The sequence below is a fragment of the Vicia villosa genome, linkage group LG6 (genome assembly GCF_029867415.1).
Source record: "Vicia villosa cultivar HV-30 ecotype Madison, WI linkage group LG6, Vvil1.0, whole genome shotgun sequence".
NCBI classification, from domain to species: Eukaryota; Viridiplantae; Streptophyta; class Magnoliopsida; order Fabales; family Fabaceae; genus Vicia; species Vicia villosa.
Genome location: NC_081185.1, coordinates 12520911 through 12534941, shown reverse-complemented (window position 1 = coordinate 12534941; position 14031 = coordinate 12520911). Strand labels below are relative to the sequence as shown.

The following is a 14031-nucleotide window of genomic DNA, read 5'->3' as shown; positions in this document are numbered from 1 at the left end:
TTTATCGGCGGTATGCGAGGCGGCTTCGAAATACGGGCACCTTTGTTACCACTACACTTGGACTTAGGTGTATCATGAATTTCCGGGAACGATGCATCAACATGTTCAAAGTAGGAAGGAGATCGTTTTGTTAACGTGTCATCTTGTGTAATTTTGGACTTTTTCGGTGCACCTTTCGTCTTAATCGGTTGAGATGGCGGTTTCAAATCGGTGGTCTCCGGAAATGCGATCTTTCGCAATTGTTCTTTTATATGCATTTTTGTTGTGTCGTCCGCTTTAGCAAACTTCTCCATTATCACTTCCAACTCGTCGGAGATGGTGATTTTGGAGTCATTTTCTTTCGGCGGGTCAAAATCATCAAAACGAAGTTTCTTCCAATGGTCGGCTACCTCATCCATGCGTATGGGTGAATTCAACTTTTTCTTTTTTGCAAGTATACACGCACATGGAAGGCCGTATGTCTTTCTAATGGTGCACCCACATAATGAACTATCCGTCCCCGTGGTCTCCGACCGCTTAGCTTCATGAAACAAAAAATTCAAACACGTTCGAGATATGTTGTAAATCAATTGGGAGAATAGAATTTGGCCCTTATACCGATGTTCCATAACCGTCTTGCTCCGACCGAACGATGTTTGAATTTCATTGTGTTGATTTTGGAGCATTTGGTTGACGGTGTCCCATCCCCGACACAAATCTCCCTTGCTATCACCCAACCACCTCTTGAAGACCGCATGTGCGGATTCAACTCGGTTAGTCGTGGTGCAACCAAGATGTCTAACCCGATTTGTCCAAGCGCACACGACTTTTTCTCTAACTTTGTCAAGAATGGTGGATTCGACGTAATGACAAAAAGTCTTAATGGAACCACACAAAGACCTAAAGTGTACCAATTTCTCGGTATACACCTCTTCGGAGTATGCATCCAAAATTTCCCTCCATGCCGCCATTATCCTATCAACCACAACACCGGCTTTGACAACTTTACCATTTTCATCCGGCCTATCTTTTGTCCCAACCGCGGGTTTCAACTTGCTTCTCACGTTGCAAGTTATGTGATACCGGCAAAGTAAAGAGGTAGATGTCGGGAAGACGGTATCGACCGCATTCATCAAAGCATTGTCCCGATCGGTGACAATGACGTTTGGCATAACCTCTTGATCAACTAACAAAGACTTGCAAATTCCCAAGGCCCACGTAAAGTTGTCTTCTTTTTCACACTCCAAAAAAGCAAACCCCACCGAATAAGTCTTGTGCGTCGAGGTCACACCGACTATCTCTAGAAGCGGAAGCCTATATTTGTTTGTCTTGTACGTCGAATCCATGACTAGAACGGTTGGAAATGTGTTGAATAATTTGATACTTTCGGGATGAGTCCAAAAAATATCACGCACCGTAACTTTATCCTCGGAGGTTCGGAAGCTTGAAACATATTTGTTATCGTCTAGTAGTTTCAAAAGTTGTTGCATTTCCGACCGAGGGCCCATATTCAATACTTTGAGATTGTGCCGTTCATTGTAAACTTGCTTGATATTTGAAATGCTATCCGGATTCTTACGCTTCAAATCGGCAAGTATGTTGCGAGGCGCCACTTTGACTATCGTTAGATCCGATATCACATTCCTCTCTTCGCGGGACAAACGACACGCCATTGGATGTCCGTGTAACTTGACATCCAAGGCATGATTATGAATTCCACAAATTACGGTTAACCGCCACAAATCATCAACCCTCCGAGTAGCACGCAACTTAAACGGACACCCGCACTTTCTCGATCCCGTGTCCTCGTGTTTTAGCACCCGGTTTGATTGTACATAACTACCACCCCGTTCGCAATTCAAAACAACGAAAGCTTTCCGCCTACTATTTCCGTTGTCCGACCTTAAAATAACAATTCCAAATCCATGTTTGTTAGCTTCCTTCCGAACCCAATCAATCAATTGTTCGCGACTACCGAAGCTCCGATCATTTGTAAAATGTTGCCGAACATCGACCACATCGATCATAGGAGTAACGTCAATAACCGGATCGTTATTAACGTTGACAATTTCCGGAACTAATACTCCATCGTCTCGCACAATGTTGTCCGGATGCACCATACCTAACAAATGAATAAATTAGCAAAATTGGCCAAAACTGTTTTTTTTTAACTGCCAGGGCATATTTCGGAAGTTCATTTCCGAAATTTATTAGGTAATATATTTCGGAAATGCACTTCCGAACCATATCAGTTTCAGCATAAAATTTATCAATCAATGTAGTGAAATAGGGGATGAAATGAGTGATGTTTACCTGAAATTGTAGCTTTCTATGCTCCCTTTAACGTGATCAACGGTTTGAAACTTGATTTTAGGGCGAAAAATGGATGGAGATTGATTGGGTTTTTGAGAGGGTTTTGAGATGTTTTGGAGAGAAATGATGAAATAGTGAAGGAGGGAAATTTGTATATGCAGGAATATTTTCGGAAATGAACTTCCGAAAATATTCACGTTTTTAAATTTTTTTAACTTCGGAGATGCATCTCCGAAAACACCACTTTTTTGGTGTTTTCGGAGATTCATTTCCGAAATGTATGAAAATTCAAAAAAAAAAAAAAACTTCGGAGATGCATCTCCGAAGCAGGGGCAGTTTTGGTTTTTCGCTGGGGGTGACCTCCATAGGGAGGTGGGTAAAGAAATTTTCTTTATAAATACTGACATCTAAATAAGATGCTAAAACCTATTTAAACAAATAGAAGGTTTTACAAGTAATAGTAACACAAAAACAACAATGAACTAATAATATTGAGAAAAGAAGAAGAACAACAATGACAATTAACCATAAAATAATTTCATTCAAAAACTACAATGTCTCTAAGTTCCACTTCTAAGATGTCACTAAATTTCTTCACTTGAGCTTCTTCTAACACCATAGAAACTTCAATACCACCATCTCCATCCTTAGAATCAGAAAGAAGTAATTCACTTGAATCATTCACATGTAGTATTTCACTCAAAATAGGGTTCCCCCATCCAAAGTTTGTTTCATACACACCAAATTTTGGTGACCCTATAGCACGAGTAATATTTTGTGACTTTACATCAAACTTTTTAGCTTCTTTTGAAGGGTTTGCCAAACTAATTTCTCTTGCAATAACATTTGCTGCTTCACATATACCATTCTCTTCCAATAGCTTCCATTTTGGTAGTTTTGCCTCCAATGGCATCAAACAATTTCCAAAATATGTGGAAGGAATTGAAAGTTCAAAACGGTTACGCATATCCATTAGACATTTAAATCCATAGTTATCCTCCAAATCATTCTCCAAAGTTGAATTATTTGTTACCTGTAAAAAAATATGAAGCAAGATCCATATATAAATTAATTCAAAAATTTATATTTACTTCATAGATAATTAAAATTTAAAATTAAATATTTTTATTCTATAAATATACTTTTTGTTATTCTTTTTAGTTTATATAAAATATTTGATTTTTTTAGTTGCTGAAAAAATTCAATTTTTTGTGTTTGTTCCAAGCGTTTTATTTTAGTTTTTACAAAATATATCTGTTAAAATTAATTGTTGTAATATATAGAATATTTGATATTAAATATTTACAAAACTCAATTTCAACATGATTTAAATTTGTAGAGAAATTCACAAAACCTAAAATATAAAAAAAATTGTCACACCTAAAAATAGGAACAAATATTCTAAGGAAAATTAAATATAAATGATTATAGATTTACTAGAATTAATATCACATATTTAACTCCAAAAGTATGTGTAAAAAAAAATTAAATTTTGAAAGGTTTTAGAAGAATTTTTTTAAGGACTACGTTTATATTTAAATATGTTTTTGACATTAAAAAAAAATTAAACAACAACATAATATTATAAGCTAGTGTATTATATATATATAGGGTAAAATATGTTTAAAATTTAACATTTTTATTTTTCTCCTTTATTTTAACTTTTGGTTTCTCCTGCTAAAATCATCATTAACTCAATCGTTTAGTAGTAAAGCGTCGCTAAAGACAGTCGCAAATTCAGTCGTTAAGTTGTAAAAATCGTCGCTAAATTGCATGAGAAACTAAAGTTAAAATTTTGAACTTTAGATGAACGATTTTTTAAAGAGACGAAAAAAATAAAAATACTTAATTTTAAAAAGAATTTAAACATATTTAACCCTAAAATATCCAAAAACTACGTGCAAAGAATTGCTCTACTTTTGAAATTTCAAAATCTACTTGCAAAGAAATCTTTAGAGTATCCAAGTATCAAAGTGCTTACCTCATCTGCAACACAATCAACGATGATGTTTTTCTTGTCTTGTGATTTTAATTTTACCATACTAACCCATAACAAAGAACATGTAACAACAAAGGTTGACAAATGCAACATTTCAAGACCAATATTTTGGCTTTTTGTAACCACCCATTTCTTCAAATTATCAACATGATGACGTGTCAAATTAAATCTATAACGAACCAAATTGTTTCTTGAAGAAACATGGTCATGGGTGGAGATAGTAGATTCTATTGTTTTTGGTGGAGAATTCCAAAGTTTTTCTAAGTGGTTTTGTTTAAGACCTTTAGGGTCTTGGATTATTTCCCTTTTGTGAAATGGTAATGGAAGAGAGGAAATTTCTAAGTTTCCTTTAGATAGTGAGGACCAAAATTTAATGAAATGATGAAATGATTTACCATCAACAATTTCATGTCTAAAAGAGAAACAAAGTGTGAATCCAAAGTTTGGAAAAATAGTGATTTGAATTGCCATTGTTGGAAACAACAATGTGCCATCTTGTAAAGTAGTTGGTGGAGAAGTCAAAGGAACAAAAGGGTAGGCAAGTGTGAGATCTTTTGGTGAATTAGATATGAGGTTGTTGAAATTTGAATTGGATTCACATATTGTTAATGAGAGGGAGTCACCTTGAGTGTAGAGAATGTGAGGAGTTTGAGGCTTAGGAGGTAAAATGGATTTGGAACAAAATGGGAAGAAATGTTGGAGAGTGAGGGAAAGAGATTTTTTAAGAATTGGGAGTGAGGTTTGAAGGAAGTGTTGTGTCGAATGAGGAAAGTTGTAATAGAAAATTCTTTTGACAAGGGGACAATAAAACCAAAAGAGGTCAAGGTGAGTTAATGGAAGATTGATTGAAGATGGAAGTGAACCTTGTGGAGGACTCACTTGACATTGTTCTATGATCTTCACTTCATCAACCATGATGGAATGAATGAATGAGTTTCAATTTGTTTGAAGAAAAGAAATTGAATTTGTAGATGAGTTTTAATAAGATGCTCAAAATTGCTAGACTATAAATAAAAAAACTAAAATTCTACAATGGAAATAAACTCTTTTTAACAATTTCACTATCTCATGTTTTTTATGGGCTGAAACACGCATGTTGTAACACCATTCTAAACCCCGCGGTAATTTTAAATAAATATATCTCAGAGTAAAAACATATACACAAGGGTGCCACAATTATTTAAAATAAATAAAACAACCATGGTCAAGTCATGCTTCATTAGGAAACGGTTCACCAAAACGCAATCATGTTTATCACAGCGGAATAGGAAACATCTTCAATATAACCAAAAGAAAATATAATTCAACACCAAATAAAATAGAGTAATCTCATAAAACTCTATAACTATCGTTTCTCAGTGTTACAAGACTAGAGCATGACCGACACGACCCAACATAAACGGATAAACTCTACGAGTCATCCTCACCGAGCACTAATGCCGCTACTCCTCAATCTGAAAATGGCAACATGTAAGGGTGAGTCTCATTCTCAATTAGTAAATATTATGCAATTCATAAGCAACAAGCATCATAATATACCGTTCACCCAATTATACATATTCAGATTCACATCTATTATTCATCAATTCACACAATAATAGATTACAACACAAAACACAGAAATCCATACAATCATGTTATGACAAAATGCATATGACACAACTGACACTATGCATGTGGTACCAAAATTCTTGAATCACATTCACAAGACTTCTCTCTATGATACTGCCCTTCAATCACTCACACCCCACATGGGCACACGATTAACCTCATCGCTCACACCCCCATGGGCACACGATGACTGCTCACTAATCTCCGCACAATGGGAATTAGCCACCAACGATCCACTCATCAACGAGATCCATCATCAAATGCATATGAATGAATGAAACACACATAACATACTTAAAACATCACCGAATCACGATGAACAACTCATCTTAACACCACATCACCGAATAAGTATGTACATGTTTTCAATATCATTCCATAGCCATGCATTCATCACAATCATAATAATAATAATCACAACCATTTCATCATCTCATCAAATACATTGTCACACCTATCTCATATGCACACAATGTTCAATTCTCATCAAGTAATTAAATAGAGTTTTAAAGAAATAAAGTCGGCCACCGCCCATGTTCATCATTCATCATATAAAACATTCAATTACTTGCACAACGCCCAAAACGACACTAAGGCACTAATTCACGGATCAAAAGATACGTTATTTTAAAGTTCTAGAAAATTTCTCGTTCATCAAGGTTCGCTCAGCAACGTAAGGCAGAAGCGAATTCCTTCAGACCTCCACTCAGCGGACCTCTAGCGACGTCAAACAGAAGCGAACTACGTTGGGACCTCCGCTCAGCGGACCCCCCTCCGCTCAGCGGACCTGCGATTTCAGCAATTCTCAGGTCTGCGATAGACCCTCCGATTCCACCTAATTTCAGTCCAAAATCGACCCCAGACATCACATACAGGCATATAATCATCATACATTCAATTATACACCACAAAACATCATTTAAACTCATTATTAAGCAAAAGTTCACACAATCATCATCAATCAATCCAAATTAGAACACCCTAACCTAACAATCCCAATGTCTTATTGAATCAAACCATACATCAATCTACCTATTACCTAAGACCACATAAGAGATACTAAAAGGAAGAGTCTCCCCTTACCTCGATGAATCTCTTGAATGCTCTCCTTCCGGTTTCACGTTCTTGCCTCTTTCTCTTCTCCTGCCCTTTTCACGTGTTCTTCCTTTCTCCCTAAATGGTTCCTTTTCTTATTTTATGAAAATAAAATAAAATAAAATATCACAACTTAGTAAAAGGCCTAACCAATTAGCACCTCTCTTTTACTAACATCACACCATAAACCCAATAGCTCTTACTCCATCATTTTCCAATTAAATCCAAATAAAATATTAAAATTCAAATTATTTAATTTAAATCTAAATTAAATTAATAAACTGAAATTATGGGGTGTTACACATGTGTTCCATCACTTAGCAATATCTATTTTTAAAATAAAAGATTTATATGTGTTTCTTTCAGTAGAGTGTTAATAGAGTGTTAAAATGAGAGTTTTTATAAAATAAAAAATATTTTTTAATTATTGATTTCATTGATATTTAATGTCTCAACATACGTTATATAGGCCAATTAAAATAAAACATATAAAATTATGTAGGCCAATTAAAAAAAATTAAGTAAAAATTAAAAATTCAATTTCATATTCTATGGTTTTTATCAGGTTCACTAGTCTTCAAGGTTCTTCAATAATTTTACATATTTTTTTAAACATGAAAAAAATGTTTGAGTGGTAAGTACAAAAAATATCCCAAAAGCCTAATTACACAACTTAAACATGTGAAGAATTTGGTGCCATTGGATCAGCATCACAAAATCCCCGAAACTGCCACGTGTCCTAGCATACTTGGCTCATTCAGAAAAATAGGATCTCGTACACTGTATGCGCACAGAGTCCACCATGCTTCAATCACAACCACAAATTCATATATCCTCACCCCACCCATATAATGCACACGACCCCACACCTTACTTCTTCTCTTTCCCATTATTTTTCTTCATTCTTTCTCTTTCTTTCAATAATTCTTCCATCTTTTCTGAATTTAATTGGTAAGACTGATTTTTAAGTTTATAGTAGTTTATAACTTGTAGATTATCTATTTGATAGGACACGATTTTGAGTTTATAGTTTATAACTTATAGTTTATATATTTATATTTGTTTGATAATGCTCTTTTCATTTCTTAATAGTTTATTTTGCTAACTTATAACTTATTTTTCATATGTTATTTTAAATAGCATTTTAGTTTATAGTTTAAAGCTTATCCTTTTTTTTTATCATTATTATTTTAGTAAAATTTTTCTTTTATCTTTTATAATTATTTTAACTTAAAATGAAAATAATTATGTAGTAAATATCTTTTATGTTATTTTATATTTATAAGTTATTTGAACCGTTAATTTTACCAAACACATCAATTAGCTTATCAACTATCATTCTCAACCATCATCCATCAATTATAAGCTATAAGCTATCAGCTAACTTATTAGTCAATCACTATTTTTATCAAACAAACCCTATAAACTCAAATGATAATTTAGATCTATTTAGTAACCGTCATTTTATCACAAGTTTATAGTGTATTTTACTAACTTATAGCTTATTTTTCAGACGCTATTTTAAATAGCATTTTAGGTTATAACTTATATCTTATCATTTTTTCTTCCTTTTTTATCCTTATTATTTTAACAAAAACTCACTTTTATCCTTTATAATTTATTTTAATTTAATATGAAATAATCATGTATTAAATATTTTTATGTCATTTAACATTTATTTTATAAGTTAGTTGAACCGCTAATTTGACCAAATACTTCAATTAGTTTATCAGCTATCAGTCTCAACCATCAGTTATAAATTATAAGCTATCAGTCATCAGACATCAACCATAAACTATAAACAATCAGTTAACTTATCAACCAACTGCTATTTTACCAAACAGACCCAAATTTTTTTTTCACTCTTTGGTTTTTCTTTTTTATTTTAAAAGATCTTATTCTCTCTTTTATTCTTTTGTTTCAAAATTAATTTTGTTTATTAGAATACACTTACTAATTATAGATATTAAATAGTAAAATATAGTGAAAGTTAATAAAAAATATAATATTAATTTTATAAAATTACAATTATAACAATTAGAAAAAAATATAAATGAGTCACTTTTTATAAGGTAAATATAGTAAATTAGGTCAATTTTATAAATTTTTTATATTTTTTCATTCATTATTGTTTTTCTTAATATCATAGAATAATCTTAAACGATTCTTATTTTAGAATGATATCAATAAATTACAAAATTATCATTTATTATTCATATAAAAAAGTTTAAAAAGAAAAAGGTGGTAAATATTTTCAAGATATAATAAAAATTATTAATATTGCAAAAAAAATTATAATTTATAAAATGATTTATGATTTGATTTAGTTTTTTCTTCTAATTTTTTTATATATAATAAAACAAAAGGAATACTAATTTTGTTCTTTTTATTTTTGTTTAATAAATCAGTTGAAAGATAGATTTAAAAAAAAAAATCAAATCAAATGCCCTAAATTTTCCTCTTCTCCAATTTTTTTTATCTTTTTTCTTCTTCAAAAGAGACTGTTTTAGCCTTGGGTAAGCAAGCATTAGAATGGAATTTTTCAATGAAATTTAGCAGGTCCTGATTAAATCAATCCCACTTTTTCCTTATAAATTCCAAACTGAATCCATCAGGCCCAGGTGTTTTCTCCCCGTCATACTCCCAAACAACATATCTCCTTGAAAGAAAATTTCTCTTCCAACCAACTCTTATCATCCTATGATAAAGCATTAAAATTAAACCATTAAGCTCGGGTCTAATAAATTAATTCTCTCTAAATCTGTTTTCAAAATGCTTCTTAACGTCTTCTTTAATTTCATCTGCTTTTTCCACTCTCCCTGAACCGATTTCAATGAAGAGTAAAGCGCTCATCCTGATTCTAGAATTCATGATATTGTGGAATTATTTTGAGTTTATATCTCATTCATTGATCCATTTTGCCTCAATTTCTTCCTTAACTTACTTTCTTTTCTTTGAAGATTGTTCCAAAATTAATTATTTAGAAGTTTCCTCTTTTCAATCCACTGGGGGTTCCGCATATTCTCCTTTTCGGACATAATGACCTCCAAATCATTAAGCTCCCCAACTGATTCTTCCACTATAAGAACCACCCATTTTCTCTAACATACTCATTGCATTACCCTCCAAATTCTTCCAAATGAAACTATTTGCAATAATTGGAATCTCCTATATGTCAAGCAAATAAATGATTTCATTAAATTCCTCTATCTCTCTTATATTCCCTATGAAAATTGTGCCATCACTCTCTAGCATGTATAATAGAGTTGAAATCTCCCCGACACACCAACCCTCAATACCCAGATTGTTCTTCTTGACAATTAACTCACCCCACATAATCATTTTCTTAACTATATCATGTAACACCCCAATTCAACCCCACAATTATAAGAGAAAATCAGAGTGCATTTAATAATATTCATCAAACGATGGGATGTCACATTTCGACTTAACCAAACAAACATACTTATATTGCATTTAATAAAGATACATAGATTTCGGAACAAAACATTATTCACCACTTACAAATTTAACTTATAAATATCTTTCAATTCAACTTAAAATAACAAATGTCAACAAGAGATACAACAATTAACTAATAACGACTAACCCCCCTGAGTGCTACGTATCAGAGCAATAGACACCAACTCGACTTGTCATAAAGCAACATAAAGACTTCATAAAGTCACTTCGAACATCCACATCTAATCTTGAATACCTGCCCATTTCTCATGGTAGGGGAAATATCAGCAAAGGGGTGGACTATCTTACTATAGAAAGGATTGCATGATAAATAATATAGGAGATATAGATCATACATAATTTCACCACTTCGCATCACATAACATCTTACAACAATTTTCATCGCAAAAACACTTACCAATATAATACAACTTTGAAAATGGAAACAATGTCCTTAATCAATTAAGACAACATATTCAAATTCACAATTACACTATCATCACGTCACAAAAAACATATCATCGTCTCAACAATTCAAATCACATAATCAACTTAGTAAACGACAACAAAGTCAACAATCAACCATGACAATATATGTAGTTCACAAGTAAGATTCCAACACATCACGACAAATATCTCATCATCAAGTCATCACATCACAACAAACATATCTTCATCAAGTCATAATAACATAATCAAATAAGGCTCAAATGCAATTCATATGTGACTTGACTTATGCAAATTCATGTGGTACCATTTGGAGTAAAACTCCCACCGTCTCAAAACTTGCCATTGGGCACACCGTCGCTATTTGCCATTAAGACCACCGTCGCTTTTTGCCAATAAGGCCACCGTCTATTTTATGTAATAGATGTGACTCAATGAATGCAACATCCACACAAACACAACACACATCACAAACAATACGTCACAACATCGTCTAAATCACCATCGAACAGTATCAATATAATGTCGAACTTCAACAAACACAAAATCATCATCATTCATAAGAATGCATCACTTCACTTCACAATACGTTACAATTACAACTAATCAACATTGACCACTGGGTCTACGACAACAACAACAAATTCCACATACTAGCACAATGAAAACAAATTCATCATGTTAATAACAAACAACAAATTCATCTTATTACCAACAGCATCAACACATTCATCATATTCTATAATTCAAGTAATCATCATAACACGTTATATTCAAATTCATATATATTGTTAATCCATCACATGGCATCGTCATCGAATCATAAATATGAAATACGCACAATTAATCGCATATAGCATTTATCGACTCGTACACATCAATACGTACAATAGCAACAACAATAACCTATCATTACTATTCATAGTAATACATTGCATCTCAATTACATCTTTACGGCATATAAACATACACAAAGTATTCATCATCACAGCAATTAGCATATAATCATTCATACTCATCATGAATATCATATCACATATCATGCCAACAATATTATTATCAATCAACATTAATTCACATATTACATAAATACGATTCAAGTAACATGTTATCACTCACATATAAATCATACTCATAGTATTAGTCAATTCAACATCTCGTTATACATGTAGTAAACAATTGCCAATACATGTGTGCACATCCTCATCAATTTATTACGGTATACAATATGAATAACTTACAACGTATCATATCAATACATGTTATTCACATTTAATCAAGCCATAACAAATATTGACATACATACATGCTCAAATCAACACAACTTATCAACTCGCAATTGTATTTCTTTGCCTAATCCGACCACAACTTAACTGCTCAAATCAACACATTAATCCAATTACGCCTTTAGAATAATACCGATAAACCTCGACTTCAACTGATTCCAATGAATAAATCCTTGACCAATTTAATTAAATAATTAATTAAATTCGGGGCGTTACAACTCTCCCCCGCTTAGAGTATTTTCGTCCTCGAAAATCTATCTGACATAACCATCCTCAACTTCGCTTCCAACTCTCCGATTCTTAGTTACGTTCGACAACACTTCGACTACCAAAAAAACTCAACCTGACTTAAATCCAGTGTCAATTATTCGACATCTCTACGACATACTTGTTAACAACTTACTAACCACCTCAGAAATCTCCCGGCTTACCAACCCTTAAAGTAGAAACAACTATAACACGCTTTAAACATGGAGATACAATCTCACCTCATCAACTTAGCAAAAGATTCATCACTGCTCAACAATACCTTGACATATGATTCTTAAGGTAGTAACACTCATAACCCTCATATATTTGGGTGTTCAACGCCACACCATTATCGTATTAACAACATTCTCAACACCAGAACACATACGTACTTTCATTCCCTTAATTATGCATGCCAATCTTCAACAAATACCAACAACTCTATCTCCGCCTTGTAACACCCTGGATTTCCGCTTACCCCGCAGGGCTTCCGGCCTACCAAGCATGTCACCAGCTTAATCAATAATCCCCCCTAGGTCCGCTTATCGGCTGCCTAGGAAATATTGTTTTTGCCTCCCGCAGGAATCGAACCATGTACCTAGGGGTTAAGTACATATTCATAGCAATTCCTGCTACCACTTGACCATATGGTCAATTGGTAGCAGGAATTGCTATGAATATGTACTTAACCCCTAGGTACATGGTTCGATTCCTGCGGGAGGCAAAAACAATATTTCCTAGGCAGCCGATAAGCGGACCTAGGGGGGATTATTGATTAAGCTGGTGACATGCTTGGTAGGCCGGAAGCCCTGCGGGGTAAGCGGAAATCCAGGGTGTTACATTAAAAAGGCGCCTTTTTAATGTAACACCCCGATATCCGCTGCACGCATCAACCGTGTCGGCCAACCGAGCATGTTACCGGCTTAATCAATAATCCCCCCTAGGTCCGCTTATCGGCTGCCCAGGAAATATTGTTTTTGCCTCCCGCAGGAATCGAACCACGTACCTAGGGGATAAGTACATATTCATAGCAATTCCTGCTACCAATTGACCATATGGTCAAGTGGTAGCAGGAATTGCTATGAATATGTACTTATCCCCTAGGTACGTGGTTCGATTCCTGCGGGAGGCAAAAACAATATTTCCTGGGCAGCCGATAAGCGGACCTAGGGGGGATTATTGATTAAGCCGGTAACATGCTCGGTTGGCCGACACGGTTGATGCGTGCAGCGGATATCGGGGTGTTACACGCCTCGTCATATCACTCTTATAGTGACATCAAGATAGCTAACATACTCAACTCAGTCATAGTATGAAATATCACTTCTTACTTACAATAACCAACAACAAAATCATGACAACAGAAACAAATCACTATAACGTCAACTTAACAAGATTACTTGATGAACACACCCAACTTCACCATCGACTAACAACCCTTATATCATCCTTATAAACTCAACAAGTATTCTCGAGAAAATACCATATCTCCGGAACTTTGTTTTTATCCTAACAACCCACTAGATCAAACATATGGATCAAGACATACCATTCTCCTAGACTTCTAATACTTAGTTCTTCACCTCTAAC

At 33.7% G+C, this 14031-nt stretch overlaps 1 protein-coding gene across 1 annotated transcript; it reads right to left on the bottom strand.

Moving 5' to 3' along the window:
• Nucleotides 1–2723: 2723 nt before the first annotated feature.
• LOC131611238 (coumaroyl-CoA:anthocyanidin 3-O-glucoside-6''-O-coumaroyltransferase 1-like) lies at nt 2724–5276 on the bottom strand. Its single transcript, XM_058883323.1, has 2 exons — nt 4274–5276; nt 2724–3325 (listed from the first exon to the last, which is right to left on the bottom strand). Exons 1-2 carry the CDS (start codon nt 5204–5206, stop codon nt 2831–2833), a joined length of 1428 nt encoding a protein of 475 aa, XP_058739306.1. The 5' UTR covers nt 5207–5276; the 3' UTR covers nt 2724–2830.
• Between the last annotated feature and the right edge of the window lie 8755 nt (nt 5277–14031).